The sequence below is a fragment of the Anguilla anguilla genome, chromosome 10, assembly GCF_013347855.1.
Source record: "Anguilla anguilla isolate fAngAng1 chromosome 10, fAngAng1.pri, whole genome shotgun sequence".
NCBI lineage: Eukaryota > Metazoa > Chordata > Actinopteri > Anguilliformes > Anguillidae > Anguilla > Anguilla anguilla.
Genome location: NC_049210.1, coordinates 12923526 through 12943137, shown reverse-complemented (window position 1 = coordinate 12943137; position 19612 = coordinate 12923526). Strand labels below are relative to the sequence as shown.

General features: G+C 45.6%; 1 protein-coding gene across 13 annotated transcripts; it reads left to right on the top strand.

The window, feature by feature from the left end:
* The first annotated feature begins 84 nt into the window (after positions 1-84).
* cenpe (centromere protein E) lies at positions 85-19190 on the top strand. Of its 13 annotated transcripts, none has more exons than XM_035380181.1 (61): positions 85-204; positions 671-780; positions 1030-1119; positions 1281-1399; positions 1495-1614; positions 1718-1799; positions 1941-2008; positions 2451-2525; positions 2617-2668; positions 2796-2883; positions 2993-3122; positions 3232-3351; positions 3445-3600; positions 3925-4075; positions 4161-4260; positions 4353-4545; positions 4656-4829; positions 4965-5021; positions 5133-5300; positions 5743-5817; positions 6375-6443; positions 6554-6685; positions 6770-6947; positions 7061-7215; positions 7343-7636; positions 7778-7936; positions 8057-8278; positions 8410-8499; positions 8979-9062; positions 9218-9331; positions 9545-9766; positions 10033-10200; positions 10315-10431; positions 10522-10716; positions 10862-10957; positions 11048-11131; positions 11246-11410; positions 11557-11778; positions 11886-11999; positions 12328-12549; positions 12656-12769; positions 13111-13329; positions 13445-13561; positions 13715-13810; positions 14119-14202; positions 14364-14480; positions 14582-14803; positions 14899-14994; positions 15161-15241; positions 15341-15475; positions 15575-15778; positions 15874-16089; positions 16200-16412; positions 16675-16878; positions 17001-17177; positions 17269-17381; positions 17668-17765; positions 17868-18003; positions 18238-18500; positions 18647-18703; positions 18986-19190. In XM_035380181.1, the coding sequence occupies exons 1-61, from the start codon at positions 149-151 to the stop codon at positions 19066-19068; spliced, it is 8331 nt and encodes a 2776-aa protein (XP_035236072.1). In that variant the 5' UTR covers positions 85-148; the 3' UTR covers positions 19069-19190. The 13 variants fall into 13 exon arrangements, with proteins under 13 accessions (XP_035236072.1, XP_035236070.1, XP_035236071.1 ...); XM_035380179.1 differs by having other exon boundaries at positions 10522-10743; positions 11557-11772; XM_035380180.1 differs by having other exon boundaries at positions 10522-10743; positions 12328-12543.
* The last annotated feature ends 422 nt before the right edge of the window (positions 19191-19612 follow it).

Below are 19612 nucleotides of genomic sequence, written 5' to 3'. Positions count from 1 at the left end.
TCCCGGATATTCATTGGTGCTATAGTTTGATGACGTCGTCCAATGAACGTGAAGATTCGAAATTTAAAACCTGGAAACAATTTTAATAGTCATTTTAGGTACGGGACAATATAGGGAAGGAAGCTTCCAAAACATTTATTGAATAAAAATGACGGAAGAATCTGCAGTTAAAGTCTGCGTGAGGGTTCGACCGTTAATACAAAGGTGAGATACCGTAATTTTAGCTGGCGCAAAGATGATTTAAGTGGTTATCTAGAGAGATTAGCGAATTTCAGAAAATCCATATGGCTGATCTAACGTATCTACTAGATAAATTGCCAGCTCACTAAATATGTATTCAAACAATTTAACCAACGTTCCTGTTTACGTCATACCTACTCAAAGTTTACAATGTACTTGTTGTTTAGCTAGCTAAGTTACATTAATTAGCCTATGTTTGGCTACATTTAATGGGGCTCAGACTGAAGTGTCAGAAAATATCGCCATGCATAACTTTGTGACAGTTAACTTTTGAAATGTATCAGAAAACTAAAATAAATTGCAATAAGTTATTACTCGTTTGACGTAGACGTAGTGTAACATTAAAATTTGTAGTAGCTAACGTTAGCTATTTAGCAAGGTAATGTTGTCTAATTGCGATAAGATTGATCTCTTTTTACCCCCCAAAAAGGGAGGAAGCGAGTACGGAAAATTCAGAGCCAGTCGCTTTGTATTGGAAAGCGGATAAACAAGCTATACATCAGATAGACGATGGCAGTGTTACGAAGACCTTCAGCTTTGGTAAGCTCAGCGTTGAACCATATTTGCAATATTGAATGCGAGAACGGCTATGTTCTTAAAACGGTGTGTATTGTACTTTCCATGACAAAGTAAACATTGTAGCTGGCACCCTATGGCTCTGCATAACTGCTGCTTAACTTCTAGTCGGTGCATTTTATTCTACAAACGGTAGCTTGGGCACTGTATGCAATTCACTTTAAACAGACATGTGAAAATCAAGTAATTTTTATGTCTCGGTCTATATTAAAGATAGGGTTTTCAGTGCTGAAGAATCAACAAATCAGCTGTACCAAGACATTGCAAAGCCCCTTGTTGTTTCTGCTGTGGAAGGGTACAATGGTAAGTGTTTTGGTTACCATTGATGAAACCGAATATGTAGTAGACAATTACTTATTTTTGGCCAAAACTGGTGTGGTGCTTTCATTTCCCATTATGCATTTTTGATTTAGGCAAGTTAGGTTTTATTTTCTCTGAGCAGCATGTTTAATCTTGTTTTACAGGGACTATATTTGCCTATGGACAAACTTCTTCCGGAAAGACCTTTACCATGATGGGGAGCAATCGCATCCCTGGGGTGATACCACTGGCCATGGAAGATGTCTTCCAGACAATTAAAAACGTAAGCCATCTACAAATGAAGTGCTGTTAGAATGTGTTTAAAAGAGAACACTGTTCACATTGGCTAATCTTTCACTTTACCTCCCTGTCTTTTAGTGTCCAAAAAAAGAGTTTCTTCTGAGGGTATCCTATATGGAAATCTACAATGAGACCGTTACGGACTTGCTCTGTGATAGCTGGAAGAGAAAACCACTGGAAATCCGAGAAGGGAACTATGTATGTGTGTCATTTTGTATGTTTTTATTTAAAATCCTTCAGTGTGCTTGGGCATATGCATATTTGCTGGAAGTCAAATAATGTCATATGCCTGTACTTGCAGAAAAATGTTTATGTGGCTGATCTGACTGAGGAGTTGGTGACATCTGCTGAACAAGCCCTCTCTTGGATCAGAAAAGGAGAAAGTGGGTTCACTAAATACCACTACATTTCTGTTCTTGGCTTCGGTCCATGTTTGTTTTCCTCATGTGCGACTAGAGGTTATTATGGGCATGTTTTTAAATGTGTTCTTCTAATTCTTTTTTTTATTTTTATTTTTTTTAAAGAGAATCGTCATTATGGGAAGACCAAAATGAACCAACGGAGCAGTCGCTCGCATACCATTTTCCGCATGGTAAGAAATGCCACATGATGCAATGCAGTCAATGTGGCTGCCTGTGAACCGATACCTTTGTGTACCTAGGTAAATAAAGTACAGTCAACATGATTGCAAATGCTTTCTGTTAATGTTGACTATTGTAATTTATCACACTTTATGTTGAAGTTTATGCTGGGGTTTTGTTTTTTGATACGGTTATCTGTGTGATTGAAATGAAATGGTGCAAAAAGAAATTTTTACTTAGAGCTAAACTGAATTTTTGTATGCCTCCAGCATTTTCTTTCTTCATTAAGCAGAAGTCTATATGTCTGGTATATCAAATGTGAATATAATCACATTTGCATTTCTGCCTATTCTCATTTTTAATATCCTAAGGCAATTTTACATTTCATGTCTGGCATCTATGAATTTAATAATTGCTCTGCAGACTCCTGCTGATGAGAGTTTTATGTGGTAGATTTTGGAAAGCCGTGAACGCAGTGACCCGGCTTCGGGTGAAAACGCCGATGGCGCCATCATTGTGTCACATCTGGTGAGTGTAAATTCGTACGCATCTTCCCTCACAGAAAATGGCGGAAGTTCAATTGTATGATTCTTTCATTTTCTCTCCCTGTGTTCCATAGAACTTGGTTGACTTGGCTGGTGCAGAAAGGGCTAGCCAAACAGGAGCTGAGGGTAAGGAGCGTGTGTGGGAAAGATCAAAAAATCATCGCTTCATGGTCGTAAAGTGAATTATAGTATTTTAATGCTAAAATAATGATTGTGCTACAGACGTGATTGACTGCTGCACTGTTTCTTGTAGGAGCTCGACTCAAAGAAGGATGCAATATAAATCGCAGCTTGTTCACCCTTGGGCAGGTGATCAAGAAGTTGTCTGATGAGAATCAAGGGTATGATTCCATTTTTGCATTCTAATGTGGTGCGTGTAATCATTTTTTAAAAATCTGTCAGATTTTATTGTTTTCCTGTCATGTTTTGACATTTTCTTCCTTCATTCAGGGGCTTCACAAATTACAGGGACAGTAAACTTACCAGAATTCTCCAAAACTCATTGGGTGGCAATGCTAAAACTGTCATCATCTGTACCATCACTCCTGCAACGGTAGAGGAAACAATCAGCACTCTACAGGTACATGCAAAAATGACTATGGCTTCGGAGTAATTCTCACTTTAGAAATTTTGACTTGTGTGGCCCTCAAACGTACTGATCTACTCTTGTGTCTGTTTGTCTTATCTAGTTTGCCAGTGCTGCAAAGCGCATGAAAAATGATCCCCACGTCACAGAGGTTTCGGACGACGGAGCCCTGCTTAGGAGATACAGAAATGAAATTGTGGACCTGAAGCGACGTCTGCAAGAGGCAAGTTAGCCCAATGCTAATGAACTACTACAGACCTGTGTTGAGTCAGTGGCATTGAGCATAATTGTGGTGAACTGACCTTGTTTCTTTTAGGTTTCTTCTGTCACACAAACAACGGCGACCGAGAAGGAGGTTTTGGCCCAGCTGCTGCAAGAAAAGGATCAGCTTCAACGGGAACAACAGGACAGGATTAGAAACTTGACCAAAATCATAGTCACCTCTTCCAACTTTGTTGTCGCTGAAAAAAAGGTGATTTGTGGTCTGCTGCATTAGAAGACATTCCTCGTTTATAAAGGCCCTCTGAACATGCGCTTGAATGCTTACCTTAGATTTTTCAACACGCAACACAATGGCATACTGTCACAACGCATTAGGAAGTCTTAGAACTATCAAAAATGGTATAGGCTGGTATATTACAGGGTTTCTTCTGTCCTTGGGAAAGTTGTGTTGGTTAATTGAAAGCATTTGAAATTATAGAAAAAATGCAGAAGTTAATAATTCCTGTAATGTTTATGGGTAGCTTGAACAATCATTAGCTGCATTCATGTGTGCATGTGACTTTGTACTTTGCAGGTTCCGAAGAGAAGAGTCACGTGGGGTGGCAAGCTTTTCAGGCCCGTGCAATCGGGCGACTTGCACATTGGAGACGCTGAGTTTGGCCCATCGGAACCATTTGTCAAGAAGAGAAAAGCGGATCTGTCGGTGTTGTTGGAACAGGATGATGGTTAGCATTCAGCTGTGTCGCATTAGTATAGTGTTCAATGTCTGATGGCCGAGTTGCTAATTGCCGTTTCTTCATGCTGAAACAGATAGCGCGGAGTTCGATTCTCAATGGGAAACGCCGGACGATATCCAGTTTGACATAGAGATGAATCAGAGCAATGTTACGATACGAAGCGTAACCGACAGGTCAGCAAAGGTTCACGTCTCTTAAAGTCAGTTGATCTGCTTCGCTAAATAACAGTCAGTTAAGCTATAATCTTCTGACTTCTGTTCTGCAGTGACTTCCCCTCTCCCAGCCGGCTGGGTGAACTTAGCGAGAAGGTTGCCAGCCTGGAAATGCAGCTGCAAATGGAGACCCAGCAGAAGCAGGAAGCTGTTGAAATGAGCACATCTCTGGAGAAGAGGGTGGCAGAGCTGGAGAAACAGCTGGAGGTCCAAGAACAAGAGTTGCTCAAAGATCCACAGGAGGAGGTAGGCCACAGTCATTACAGAGTCTTTTCACAGGTAGGATTGTCCAGGTCGTGCCTGGTTACAAATGTGGGTATGTTCATTGTATTTACTCTTTCAATATGACTTCAAAGGAGCTGGGTGAACTTAGCGAGAAGGTTGCCAGTCTGGAAATGCAGCTGCAAATGAAGACCCAGCAGAAGCAGGAAGCTGTTGAAATGAGCACATCTCTGGAGAAGAGGGTGGCAGAGCTGGAGAAACAGCTGGAGGTCCAAGAACAAGAGTTACTCAAAGATCCACAGGAGGAGGTAGGCCACAGTCATTACACAGTCTTTTCACAGGTAGGATTGTCCAGGTTGTGCCTGGTTACAAATGTGGGTATGTTCATTGTATTTACCCTTTCAATATGACTTCAAAAGAAATTATTATTTGTACTTTCACAGTACAAGAAGGATCTGGGAGACACCATCCAACTTTGTGAAGCACTTGTATCTGAAAAGGTAGATGCCTCTCCTGTATGATGAATGAAATGGTGTTTTTTTTTAATTTTTTTTTTTGTTTTTTTTTTAACATTTTTCTATGGCCTTACAATGTTGTATGTTCTTTAAAAGGCAAATATTGCTGCCGAGCGTGATCTCATCAAGCAGGAATTGAGCATCTTGAAGGATGAAAACTTGCTCTTGAGGCGAGACAAGGATCATCTCCTGAAGGAGATCGAGGAGAAGCGAGAGATGCAGGAATTCAGTTCTCTGGAACAGGAGAGCGCCAAACAGTATGAGGTGACTTGCCATGTCTTATCAGCACTTGAGTGTATTTGAAAATGGCGTTCTTCAGAAAGTGCTCTGAGACTGGTCATTATATGATTGTATTTTGATATTGCTGTTTAATTGCAGGGGAAAACATTGTACGCATTACTTCAGAAATGAGCACAGTGCAATGTAATCATTTGTTTGTTGGCAATGTGTCTGATCCTTTCCGGAACTTAAATCATCTTCCTGAATCATGAAGGACATTTCCTCTTGCATAAATGTAATTATGTACTAGACTGGTATCAAAGAAAGCAAATGCATGTCTACACAAACAACTAATTGGAACATCTGTATATACGGATGTTGGCTGGGGTTCTTTTGATATGTTGGGAAGGTGGAGCAGTTTGTGTTTTGGGTGCAGGTCTGCCTTGTAAATTCTGCTTTTGCTTTTTGCTCATGGATTTCTCCCCAGATTGAACTGCTTGCTGAAATTTCCAGTATAAAGAAGGTAGCAGAGAAGTCTGTTGCTTGTGTTCAAAAGCTTGAGGTGAGAGGCTGCATAAATGTTGCTTCTTTGCATGGTGAACTTCTCTTGCATTTAACAATGACTGGTGGGGTGACGTGGCATAGTGGATTGCACTGTCGCCTCACAGAAAGAAGGTCATGCAGGAGTGTGCATGCTGTCCCTGTGTCCACATTGGTTTTCTCCAGGTATTCTGGTATTCCCCCACAGTTCAAAAACATGCAGGTCAGATTAATTGGAGAAACTAAATTGGCCACTGGAATGAGTGTGTTAGTGAATATGTGCTTATCAGTGTGTGTCCTTCGACTGGCGACCCATCCGGACTGGCAACCCATCCTGGGTGTATTCTTGCCTCTCGCCAAGTGCGTACTGGGATAGGCACCCGCCACCCTATTACCCTGACCGGGAATAAGCAGGGTAGATGATGGATCGATGGAATGACTGGTAAAGACTTAGGTAATGGGGGGCACCCACAAACACCTATGGGCTGAACAGCTATTAGTTATTGCAAGTTGTTATTCCTTCTTATGGAAAGCTAGTAATAAGTTGTAATGCGAATTTCACTCGCCCCCCTCCCCCAGGCTGATATGGCTGCCATGTCAACTCTGCTTAAACGGAAGGAGGAGGTTATAAAGGAGTTACAGAATATTGTAAGTATATGATTATCCGATCGAAGCCGCTTACTGTAAAAGAAATGTGCTTGAACGAGAGGGCATTTCTGCTCAATCTCACTGCTTGTCCTGCTGGATGTGATTCAAAGAACGGCAAAGATTTAGTCCAGGAGAATCAGCAGTTGAGACGATCCCTGGCTGACGCTGAGGAGTTGAGTCGTGAAACGAAGAAGGAGTGGGCCTTTCTGCGCAGTGACAATCTCTCACTGAAGGAGAGGGATGTAAGTATCCATTACCACTTTTAAAGAACAGTCATTTAAGTGAAGGAAGATGGTGACCGCACGTGATCTTCTGTTCTCCCTTAGTCGTCGATGAGCACAGACTACGAGAAGATGAAGAACGAGGTGACAGCCCTTTGCAGTAAACTAGAGGTGGAGAAATCTCGCTTTAAGAAGATGCAGGTTGATCTACAGAAGGAGCTACAGGGGGCCTTTGAAGAGAACACCAAGTTGACCACCCTTCTTGATGGAAAAGTCCCCAAAAGTATGTCCTCTTCAGGACTTCATTTTGTGTATTGGAAAATTACATTTCAAATTTACATGTACATTTTGTCTGCAATTGACTCTCTAAATGTCTCCACTTTCCACCCCCCCAAGATCTTATTGACAGTATTGAACTGGAGAGGACAGTCACTGGTTTGAAGAAAGAGCTTGAGATGCATCAGGAGCAGGAGAGCTTCCTGCAGTCTAAGGTGGAGGAGCTGGAGGCTCTGAAGGACCTCCCAGTTCAAGTTGAAAGTTTAAAGAAACAGGTGAACTTCTTTATCCCTTTAGATTAGATTAGATTAGATTAGATTAGATTAGATTGCAAATCTTAATCTAGTGTCCATACATGAATTATTCATCAAAGATTTCCTACTTTGTTCTCTGCCGTTGTAGATTTGCGACCTTACAGAAGAGCTTTGTGCTGCTCGGGCTGAGAAGGACTGCCTGCTCTCTGCTCAGACCAGCAGTGATGCAGAAATCGGGAGGCTAACGGCTGAAGTCCAGCAAGCCCAGGACCAGCTGGCTGAAGCGCAAGCCAAGCTAAGCGACGCAGAAATCAGGGAGGATCATCTGTCCCAGCAGCATCTCGACATCACCCAGCAGGCCGAGGAACTAAAAGCGGAGTTGAAGAACCTCACGGAAGAAAAATGCCAACTTCTCAACACTGTGGAAGAACTAAACATGAAGGTTGGTAATCTCTTTCTTTGCATGCCTGTGTGAAACTAATTTTCAATCATCCTAAAATGTGATTTGCACAGACCACAAGAGAATAGAATCATTTTCCAAATGATGTCCATTTTAAACCTGGATATTTTCATGATTGTCCAGGCTGAGAGAAGCAGAGAACATGAGACTTCTATTGAAGGAAAGCTGCTTGAACAACAGCTTTTGGTGAAAGACTTGGAGAACAAACTTGAGGAAACTCAAGAGTCATCCACACATGCAGAAGAGCACTTCAAAGAGATTTCTAAGCAGCATCAAGACCAGGTGTTGTGTCCGTGTGTTATCACATTCTAAATTGCCATTCCATTCTAAGTTGGCATCCTAGTCCTATGGGAAAATAAATTATGCATGAACTATATAATCTTTTTCTCCCCTCTTCAACAGATAACGCAGCTGAGTGAGGAGCTTCAGCTGGTGCGCAGTGAGAGAGATGCTGTCCAGTCAGAGAGGACAAACACTGGTCATCTTTCAGAGGAGGAACAGGAGAAACTCCCCTCACAAGTCACCTTCCTCACTGAGGAGAGAGACCAGCTCCAGGAGATACTGGAGGGAATGAGACAGGAGAGAAACCAGCTGAAGAGAGAACTGCAGGAGAAAGAGGAGATGGTGAGTTATGGTATATACTGTCCAAATGATTCCAAAAGGGATATAGTAAAGTATGGTTTATTTATGAAAGATCATTTATGAATATCAAATCCATCAGTTGTTGGAGTAAATGATGACATTTGTTTGAACAGGTGGTGCAGGTCCAGGAGGAGCTGAGGCAGCATCTGAGCTCTGGGCGTCAGGCCCTTGAAGAGACAGCCCAAGCTGAGCTTCAACAGAAGGTTGGTTAGCTGTTGCAGTAGTTCGCTTTTACTTGGGCGAATTATTTGTGGAAACTGCAGGCAATGGGACCTCACTACCATATTTTAATAATGACTATCTTGGAAGATTAACCACATAATGAGAAGCGAGCAACCCATGTCAGGTGACAAGTCTGCTCTTATTTCTTATTATAATGTTGGTGCTATGCATTACAGAAAACTGCATGATGAGCTCTCTAAAACAGGCGGGCAATGAACAAACAACAATGACTATAGCTTTGTGCACTCGGGTTGAAATGCGTTGTTGAAAGCTATAATCTGCTCTTTATTAGGTAGGCCTAACAATGCGATCCAAAACTCTGGCACTTTGTGCAATAGACTTGGAGAACCTAACTCATATTTTCATCTGCAAATGAAATGCTAGTTGAAGCAACTTGAATATGAATGTTTTAGAAAAACGCTACGGGGCTTTTATATTTGGTCTTGTGCCCTCTGATCAGATCCAGCAGTTGACTGAGGAACTGGAGGGAGTGAGAGAGGAGAGAACCAAGCTACAGAGTGACCTGCAGGAGAACATGGAGACGGTGAGGACTTGTTGGACTTTTTTCATTCGATAGACTTCTGTGAATAATAAGACCTGTATACTTGCAGCACTTTGGGTCTAATGCCAATTATTTTCAAAACTGGATCAAACTTTGAGATTTTAATGACTTTAATTTTTTTATAATTCTTATTACAGGCCACAGAAACTAAAAATCTGCTTCAGTCTACCCAAGAGGAGTTAAAACAACAGCAGCAATTTAACACTGACCTCAAGATGCAAAGCTCAGATATTGAGAGCCATCTAGAACAGGTTCGCACTTCAGATGAAAAATGTTAAATGCTATGACGTGTTAAAAAATAGTATGCTGAAGTATACCATTTTATACTTAAAAATGCTTGAAGTACAATTAATGTTTATATCAAGTATGCTTAGTATACTATTGCTTAGTATACTTAGGAGTGAGTCTCAAGTGAGGCTTTTTGAGGAGTTGTCTGAATGGATTGTTTGACCCCTGTTCTTCAGATAAAGCAGCTGAGTGAGGAGCTTCAGCTGGTGTGCAGTGAGAGAGATGCTCTCCTGTCAGAGAGGACAAACACTGGTCATCTTTCAGAGGAGGAACAGGAGAAACTTTGCTTGCATGTCACCTCTCTCACTGAGGAGAGAGACCAGCTCCAGGAGATACTGGAGGGAGTGAGAGAGGAGAGGAACCAGCTGAAGAGAGAACTGCAGGAGAAAGAGGAGATGGTACAGAAATGATGGAGTTGAAATACTGCAGAACTTTTGTCTGTTTACGATCTGCGGTACTGACCGTGTTTGTGTAATATGTCACATCTCTGAGCTTGTGTATTTCTTTTCTCTTACAATGTAAAATCATTTTCTGTCCTGGAAAAATTGAACCTTTGGGGGCTGACGAGTTATATCTTAAAGTGTTCGTGTTCAATAACCATTAGAAATGATCTAGTTTTACCCATGTTATCATTTTAATCCCCTGAGGAAATGCTTGTCTGCAGATGATCGAGAATCGAGAGGAGCTGAGGGCTGCTGAAGACTTAATGAGATCCCAACAGGAAAATATTCAACACTTGGAGACCCAGGTTGCACAGGTGGAGTCGGTGACTGCCGTGAGCAGTGTTGTGTGTGACAGGGACCAACCCAACACAGACAACCTTCAAGACCAAGTAAGATGCTTGCGTAAATGGTGTTTAAGTGTACTGTAGCATAGTATCCAGGGTCACTGGATGTTTGACTCAGTCACACAGACTTTTGATAATTTTTTATCATTCACATTGCAGGCCACAGAAACCCTAAATCTGCTTCACTCAATCCAAGAGGAGCTGAAACAACAGCAGCAACTTAATGTTGAGCTGAAGAAACAAAGCTCTGAAATTGAGAGCCAACTTGAACAACAGGTTTGCCCTTCAGATGTCAAATGTAAAATGTTACGAAGGAGTCTCATTTGAAGAGTTGTCTGAATGGATTGTTTGACCCCTGTTCTACAGATAACGCAGCTGAGTGAGGAGCTTCAGCTGGTGCGCAGTGAGAGAGATGCTCTCCAGTCAGAGAGGACAAACACTGCTCATCTTTCAGAGGAGGAACAGGAGAAACTCCACTCACAAGTCACCTCCCTCACTGAGGAGAGAGACCAGCTCCAGGAGATACTGGAGGGAGTGAGAGAGGACAGGAACCAGCTGAAGGTGAACCTGCAGGAGAAGGAGGAGATGGTCAGCATCAGAAGTGCTACAGTACATGTCATGAAACCATGATGGGCTTCCTCTTTGCATTATCTCTTTATGTCAGACACTGGGCATGCCTTTGATGAGGAAATCAATTTGATTTCAGGTGGTGCAGATCCATGAGGAACTGAGACAGCAAAAGCATCTGGCTTCAGAGCATGAGGCCCTGAGAGAGAGCGAACAAGCTGAGCTTCAACAGCAGGTTAGTCACGGCGGTTCCCTCACACAGGGTGTGTTGGCAGATCATTAATGTGCGGTTGATTTTGAACATGGTCTTGATTCTGTGCTTCAGATCCAACAGCTTAATGAGGAGCTAGAGGGCGTGAAGGCAGACAGAAGCCAGTTGAAGTGTGACATGCAGGAGAATGTGGAGATGGTGAGGAAATGGGAGTGATCTTATGTCTTTGGGACAGGGAGGTGGGGCACTCCCATCTCCATGATGGTGTGTGATGGAAGCTTCATGTTGTTGAATGTATGCTTTGTTCTGTAGATGATTGAAAATCAAGATGAACTGAGAGCAGCTCAAGATAAAATCCGAAAACAACAGGAAGTTGTTCAAGACCTGAAGACTCAGATATTACAGTTGAAGTCTAAGCTGGTGAATGTGAATGGGGCTGAAGATAACCTAACTAACCTGGAGGACCTTCAAGATCAAGTATGTTGTTTGTTCACATGGAGAGTTTTACACATCTATGGTTCATATTGGATTTACTTGACTTACTGATGACACTACCTAGAGATATATAAAAAATAGAGCTGAGGAGTTGTGTCTGAATGAATTGTTTGACCGCTGTTCTTCAGGTAAAGCAGCTGAGTGAGGAGCTTCAGCTGGTGCGCAGTGAGAGAGATGCTCTCCTGTCTGAGAGAACGAACGCTGGTCATGTGTCAGAGGAGGAACGAGAGAAACTTTGCTCGCACATCACTTCCCTCACTGAGGAGAGAGACCAGCTCCAGGAGATACTGGAGGGAGTGAGAGAGGAGAGGAACCAGCTGAAGAGAGAACTGCAGGAGAAGGAGGAGATGGTCAGTGCTTGATCTGGAATGCAAATGCTTTGCCCTTTTCCTCTTAACAGGAATTTCACTGGGGGGTTTCTGGTCATCTCCTAACTGAATGTACGTGTTCCCTTCAGAGTGTAGAGGGACAAGCAGAGCTCCTCAGTGCCCAGGAGGAGCTGAAACTGCAGCAGCAGCTGAACTCTGACCTTCAGGCCCAGATCTCTGAGAAGGAGTCTCAGCTGGAGCAGGTAATGCTCAAAACAATCATGCCTTAATGCAAATGCATGAATAAACTGCCCTCTGAAAAGCGGGGATATTGTATAACATATCTAAATACTAGTCATTACTTAATAATGGCCTGCAATGTGTACAGTTTTACTAGATAAACTGCAAAAATATAATTGTAGGAAATGTCTTGAGTAGGAAAATATTCCAAATGGCCTTTTTTTGGAAGATGGCACTGTTGCTTTGCTATACTTTTTTTTCCTACTAAGTTTTCTCTGATAATAAGATTTGAAGAAAAATCTTAATGTGAACTTGCTTCATAGATGTGTGAATCTCATCTCCTTCCTACAGATAACGCAGCTGAGCGAGGAGCTTCAGCTGGTGCGCAGTGAGAGAGATGCTCTCCAGTCAGAGAGGACAAACACTGGTCATCTTTCAGAGGAGGAACAGGAGGAACTCCGCTCACAAGTCACCTCCCTCACTGAGGAGAGAGACCAGCTCCAGGAGATACTGGAGGGAGTGAGAGAGGAGAGGAACCAGCTGAAGAGAGAACTGCAAGAGAAGGAGGTGATGGTCAGTGCTTGATCTGGAATGCAAATGCTTTGCCCTTTTCCTCTTAACAGGAATTTCACTCTGGGTTTCTGGTCATCTCCTAACTGAATGTACGTGTTCCCTTCAGAGTGTAGAGGGACAAGCAGAGCTCCTCAGTGCCCAGGAGGAGCTGAAACTGCAGCAGCAGCTGAACTCTGACCTCCAGGCCCAGATCTCTGAGAAGGAGTCTCAGCTGCAGCAGGTAATGAATGAAACGATGACACCTTAATGCAAGTGCACAAACAGACAGGCATCCACAAAGCAGGAGTATATTATAACGTATCTAAATATTATTTGTCACAGTTTCCAATATGCAATACATACATTTTTAGAGGTTTGTTTTCTGTTATTAGTTGTCCCTTGTAAATGCTGATTATGGTCTATTGCAATAGCCTATGAGGTATTTGTCAAAACTGACTATGCTGAAAAAATGTCATTTTAGGAATTGTCTATGATTGGAAAACATTCAAAACATTGCACCCAAAATTCGGTTTGTTTATTATTTTACTTATTTTACTACGTTTGTTTCCCTCCTTCCTACAGATAACGCAGCTGAGTGAGGAGCTTCAGCTGGTGCGCAGTGAGAGAGATGCTCTCCAGTCAGAGAGGACAAACACTGCTCATCTTTCAGAGGAGGAACAGGAGAAACTCTGCTCACAGGTCACCTCCCTCACTGAGGAGAGAGACCAGCTCCAGGAGATACTGGAGGGAGTGAGAGAGGAGAGGAACCAGCTGAAGAGAGACCTGCAGGAGAAAGAGGAGGTGGTCAGTGCTTCATCTGAGAAGAATGCAGATATGCTTTTCTCTCTTCCTCTTAACAGGGGTTTCACTCTGGGTTTCTGGTAATCTCCTAACTGAATGTACGTGTTCCCTTCAGAGTGTAGATGGACAAGCAGAGCTCCTCGGTGCCCAGGAGGAGCTGAAAGTACAGCAGCAGCTGAACTCTGACCTCCAGGCCCAGATCTCTGAGAAGGAGTCTCGGCTGGAGCAGCAGGTAATGCCAGAAACTATGACACCTTCCTGCAGGGTGCGCTTCCAAGGTTTCTCAGACATGACAGGTTAGAAATAGTTTTGCTGAAAAATCGGGGAGTGCATGTCCAGTGAGACTGCTACGATGCAGTGATTGAGGACAATCTTGTGTCATCAGGTGGCGCAGGTCCAGGAGGAGCTGAGGCAGCAGCAGCACCTGAACTCTGAGCATCAGGCCCTGAGGGAGAGGGAGCAGGCCGAGCTTCATCAGCAGGTCAGTCACCAAGGCTCTTTATTGCGGAGTTTAAGAGCTGAAAGATTGGCTGTGGTGTCTGAGGTGCCATCGTCCAACTTAACACATGAACAGATAACTCTTTGCCCAGCCTAATCAACCCTTTCTCCTCTTATGAGAGTAGCTTCTTCCAAACAGGCTCCATCTGGTTACGACTGTCCCTCCCTGCTGTAGGGCCTAACTGTTGAGGCATCAGTCAGAAGATAGAACTTCCCACTTGTGTTTATTTTCCTGCACTGAGCATTTCTTAGAAAAAGGTCTTTAAAAGCGATCTTGTTCCCTCTGATCAGATCCAGCAGTTGACTGAGGAGCTGGAGGGAGTGAGAGAGGAGAGAACCAAGCTACAGAGTGACCTGCAGGAGAACACTGAGATGGTACGGGCATGTTTTTTCATTTGATGGACTTGTATGAATGATAAGACCTGGATGCTTGCAGCATTTTGGTTCTAATATTACAGTGCACTTGTTTCCAAAACTGGATCAGGCATTGAAATTTAAGGTGACTTTTGATTACTGGTTTATGATTCTTATTACAGGCCAAAGAAACTCAAAATCTGCTTCACTCCATTCAAGAGGACTTGAAACAACAGCAGGTGCTTAATGCTGACCTCAAGACACAAAACTCAGAAATTGAAACCCGCCTAGAACTGCAGGTTTGCACTTCAGATGATCACTGTTAAATATATGAATGAGCCTCAAATAAGGCTTTTTGAGGAGTTGTGTCTGAATGGATTGTTTGACGGCTGTTCTTCAGATAAAGCAGCTGAATGAGGAGCTTCAGCTGGTGCGCAGTGAGAGAGATGCTCTCCAGTCAGAGAGGACAAACACTGCTCATCTTTCAGAGGAGGAACAGGAGAAACTCCGCTCACAAGTCACCTCCCTCTCTGAGGCGAGGGACCAACTCCAGGAGGTACTGGAGGGAGTGAGAGAGGAGAGGAGCCAGTTGAAGAGAGACCTGCTGGAGAAGGAAGAGACGGTCAGTCAGAACTACTTTCATTGACGCCATTGAACTTTGTTTCCTCGTTGTTTTCTCTGGCCGTGGATTTAAGGAGGAATGCCCCTTGTTTACAGCTTGCTCAGGTCCAGAAACAGTTGTTGGAGAAGGAACACCTGAATGCGGAGCAGCAGACCTTAAGAGAAAAAGAACAAGCGGAATTTCAGCAGCAAGTAAATGTCAAACCGCTTCGTCGTGTATATTCTGCTATGGATTGCAGTGGTTGCCCGTCAGTTCAAGAGAACATTTGTAGCCTCAATGTGTGTATGCAGTGTGTGTGTATGCTGGGAATAATCGTTCAAATGGGATTTGTAAAGGAATTCTGTGGCCTTTGTCCAGATCCAGAAGCTGGCAGAGGAACTGGAGGGGGTGAGAAAGGAGTGTCAGCAGAAGGCCGAACTGGAAAAGGCTTCGCAAGAGGTTTGAGTTTTTCTTTTTCAGGGTCCCCAGCAAGCGGTGACCTTTCACCTCTCAGTGGCGCAAAGTTTTTAAATGCTTTCTGATGGTTTGTGTTTACAGGCGCTGTCTGAAGCAAACGCAGCCATAGCCAGCCTGAGGGAGCAGATCCGTGACCTTGAAGAGAAAAGCAGCCCAGCTGGGCAGGGAGGGGAGAGGCTCCGGGCCCGACTGGAGGAGTCCGAATTGGAGCTGCAGGTGACCGATCGCTCCATTTAAAAACCTCTACAGTCTCGATCCATACAAGCTGCCCACGCACCTGTACTTGCGCGCCCACCTCTCTTTCTTCCTTTCCAGAAAGTTCTGGAGAAGTTCCAGAAGTTTGCCGACAGCGCCGCGGGCGCTCTGAAGAGCCTGGAGCAGCCGCTGAAAGACGCCTCGCTCGTTCAGAACGAGCTGGCCTTCCAGGTCCTGGCGTCCATCCCCAAGCCGCTCCGGGCCCTGTACGTGGAGTTCCGCAAGAGCACCGACGGCATCAGCGACCTCCTCTGGCGGACCGCGGTAAGTCGCCCGGCGGCGTGCGTAGAAGCGGCGTTTTGACCGCGCGTAGCTTTGAGGGTGGCGCTCTTATGGAAGGCGAACTCTTCTCTTCCCAGAGGGGCAGCGCGGGCGTGGCCCAGCTGCACAGGCAGCAGCTGGAGGCCCAGGCCTCGCAGGACGCCGCCTGCTTCGAGGAGAGCCGCCTGCAGGACCTGCTGATCCGGGCCGCCCGGGATCCCAGCGACCTGCTCGCCGCGACCAGCGACGACTTCCGCCAGGTCTGGGACCAGCGGCTCCACGAGCTTCTGGAGAGAAGGGAGCAGAAACTGCAGGTCAGTGTTCTTGAAAAGGCTCCCCTCAAATCCTGACAACATCTTGGGTTTTTGTGGTCATATTATTTCTCTATTGGTTTGTGTTCAGCGCTTCTTCTTTAATTCCCCAGGAAATGAACCGCGTGTTGGCCGAGCTGGAGGAGGGCGTGGCCAGGAACGCAGCCACCGTTTCCGAAGAGCTTCCCGAGCAGCAGAGGACCAACGAGGAGCTGCGGGCCCTGGTCACCGCCTCGACCCTTGACCTCGCGGCTCTCGAAAGCCTGCTGGAGCGCGAACGGGCGAGACGCACCCTGGTGCTGCAGAGCAAGAAGGCCGTTTTCCTGGTGCGTCCCGCACTCGCAACTTTCACAGGGCTGCAGTCCTTACCCCATGCTCCGTGAACCTCACATTCTTAAAAATATTTGCCTCCTGGAAAGTTATGGATAGTAATAATAATTATTCCGTGCAAAATATATTGCATTCTTGCCTACTCACTAGCTTCATAAATTAGGGGGGGGGGGTGGTGGTTGAGAACACATTAGCAGTGATGTTAATGAGTTAACATCAATGCTAATTAGCGTTGTGTGTGCTCTCCTTAACTCGTAGAACCTGCAGAATGAGTACTTCAAGATGGGGGGCGACCTGAAGGCCTTTAAAGCCCAGGCCAGCCAGCAGCTGAAGGAGGAGAGGAGCAGGAGCCTGACGCTGCTGCAGAAACGGGAGAGCGGCCCGGCCAAGAGCGAGGCCGAGCTGCTGCAGAGCCTCCAGGAGCTCACGCTCAAGCTCCAGCAGTCGGAGATGCTCGTCAAGGTGCCTCGCTAACCCGCTAACCCCCAGGGCTCCCGCTAACTAACAAGGAGCTCCTTTCCGCCGAACCTTTGCCTGTCTCCTTCTCCCGTCCCGCGCATTAAACCCCCTCCGTCTTTCGGCAGGTGGTGCAGACGAGGGCGGGGGAGCTGGAGGAAGCCCAGGCCAGGGCGGAGGACAGGGTCTCCAAGCACAAGGAGGCCACGCAGCTCCTGCAGACGGAGCTCCAGGACGTCTGTGCCCAGCTGAAGGAGAGGGAGGGCGCCGTCCGGGGCCTGGAGGGGAAGCTGCGGGACAGTGAGGTGAGCCGTCGCCCGCCTCGCGCCCCGCTGTCTGTTGCCTAGCGACTGAGCTGCGAACGTGCGCAAACGGACGTTCTCTCTTGGCGCCCAGGTTCAGGTTAAGAGAGGCATGGCGCCCAGTGCTGTGGAGCTGGAGGAGATGAAGAACAAGCTGATCAAAATGGAGCTGGAGCTAACTGCGCGCGCTTCCACACACCAAGAGGAGTAAGGACAACACTCTTCTCCTTATTGTGGAGAAATACCCTCGCTATGGTGTTCTAATGCCTTTACTGTATGCTGGTTTGCCCCCGACCTCCATCCTGAGAAGGGTAGCCATTGTGTTTGTAACTCACTTTACTCTTCAAATAACTGGCTGTGCTGCCAATGATTGCATGAGCATCTTTCACTGTTAAAGGATTTTACAAAAGGAAGACTGTAGGGTTTGGTTTTCATTTTGTGGAGTGGTTTTTAGCGGTGTTAATTAAACGCATGTGTGGCATGCCTCTCATAGGCTGGAGAAAATGACGTCCATGCTGGATCACAAAGAGGAGGCCTTGAGGAAGCTGAAGGAGGCCCTTCGGAAAACACAGCAGCAAGGCGATGAGTCATGTCAGTGCTCCTTCAACAAAAACATTCTTGTGGTTTTAGTTTTATTCGGGAATTTTGCTATATATTGATCCTTTTTGTTCCTTCTCTCTCTCTCCATTTCAGTCATGGAAGAGTCCGTCTATGCCAAGGGAACAGCCACCATCGGGGGGCGCACTGTCCAGAGCAGCATAGTCATGGAGAAAAACAGACTTGAGGAGGAAGTGAAGCAGCTGAAGAAGAAAATTGTCCAGCTCGAGAGGTAACGTTGAAGGAGAGGCTTGGCTCCTCCAGAGGAAGTGCTTTCGGTCGGAATGCTCAATTAGCGGCTCCTTTGGCTGAGTGCCCCCTTTAATTAGAAACAGTCAGTGTTTGCCAGCCAAACTGTGAGCGAGGGGAAGTAGTAACGGGTGTTAGCTGAAGGGTTTCTCGAGCTGAAAGCGTTAGAGGCGTCATTTTAAACTTTCGCACCTTGTCTTGTCGCTCGTGTGAGCAGCCTGATCTCCAGTCAGCAGCTGGAGATCACCAAGTGGAAGACGAGGGCCACCAAGCTCAAGGAGAACAGGAAGGAGGGGGTGAAGGCGGAGATGCCGCTCTCTCCGCACACGCCCACCAAGAGGCGCCGCCCGATCACCTCCGAGGGCCACATACTGGACTCGCCCAAGAGCAAGTTCTTCGACGCCCGTTCCGTGTCCGAGTCGGTGTCGGCCAACTGCCCCAAGCAGTTCTTCGACAACTCCACCCTCGGGAACGTTCCAGGTAGAGCACGCTCGTCTCACGGCTGCCGCTCGTCCGCAGTGGCTCATTCGTTTTCGTATCAGGCGGTTAGGTTATCCAGGATGGCGCCGACTAGCCGTCGGGTGTGCCTTCTGAGTGTGTGAAGAACTGTATGTTTTGTCTGTCAGAGGTCTTATACCCACCTACCATGCCAGAATTGGGGTCTCCAGAAAGTCCAGAAATTGGTAACTAGCTTGATCTTTGGGGTTGTGTGGAGCACGTGGTGACTCTCCAGCAAAGTCTTGGTGCACTTTGAACATTTAACAAGTATTCACTGGCCTTGTGTCTGAACACCACACTGTAACCTGGGAATGCCTGATTTTGTTGCTGACCCTGCACATGAGGTAGTGGGTTTTGTTCCAATAGCTCTGCATTTAAAATGTTGTTTCTGCATGCCCTTTTGTATTAGCGCACTAGGGTGTTAGCGTCTTTTCAGCTCAATGATTTCTTTTTTCTCCTCCCCCCAGATCTTAATGCCGCAGTGGAAGACAAAAACGCAGAGTGGTGGCCCATGTCACCCACGCAGAGCGACAACTGCAAAACGCAATAATCTCCTTCCCCTGTCTTTGTCCCCTTTGCACATATTTTTAGTGTTTTATACATGTTTTATACCCGTTTAATTGTCTTTTAAATGTTTTAAGTCCAATAAAGTGCGACACTGAAAAACGTTCACCGATGACTTCATCTCTACACAACCTGCCAAGAGATGCAGGTTAAATACGAACATGTCTGGAGCCTTTGTCATGAACTTGAGGCACCGTGCGGGTTTAGATTTTTATCTTCTTTTTTTGGGGGGAGGACACATTTATGTCATTGACTTACTTACACCACGAAAACGAACTTGATACGTTGTTTTCCTGAAACGATCCAGGCGGCGGTATTTCTTTGTCTGGTGACCCGTGTGCATGCTGTAATGGGAGTTTATTGCTCTTAATGGTGCTCTTCGGTGACCCGCATTAGCGCATCGATCAGATCGCACCTCCGCGTTGGCCCCGTGCTCCTGGAGAAAGAGGGCGGATGTTAAACAGTCCCCGATGGCCGCAGCACCTCGTCTGCAGAAATCCGAGATGCCGTAGCCTCTGCGTTGGGAACGC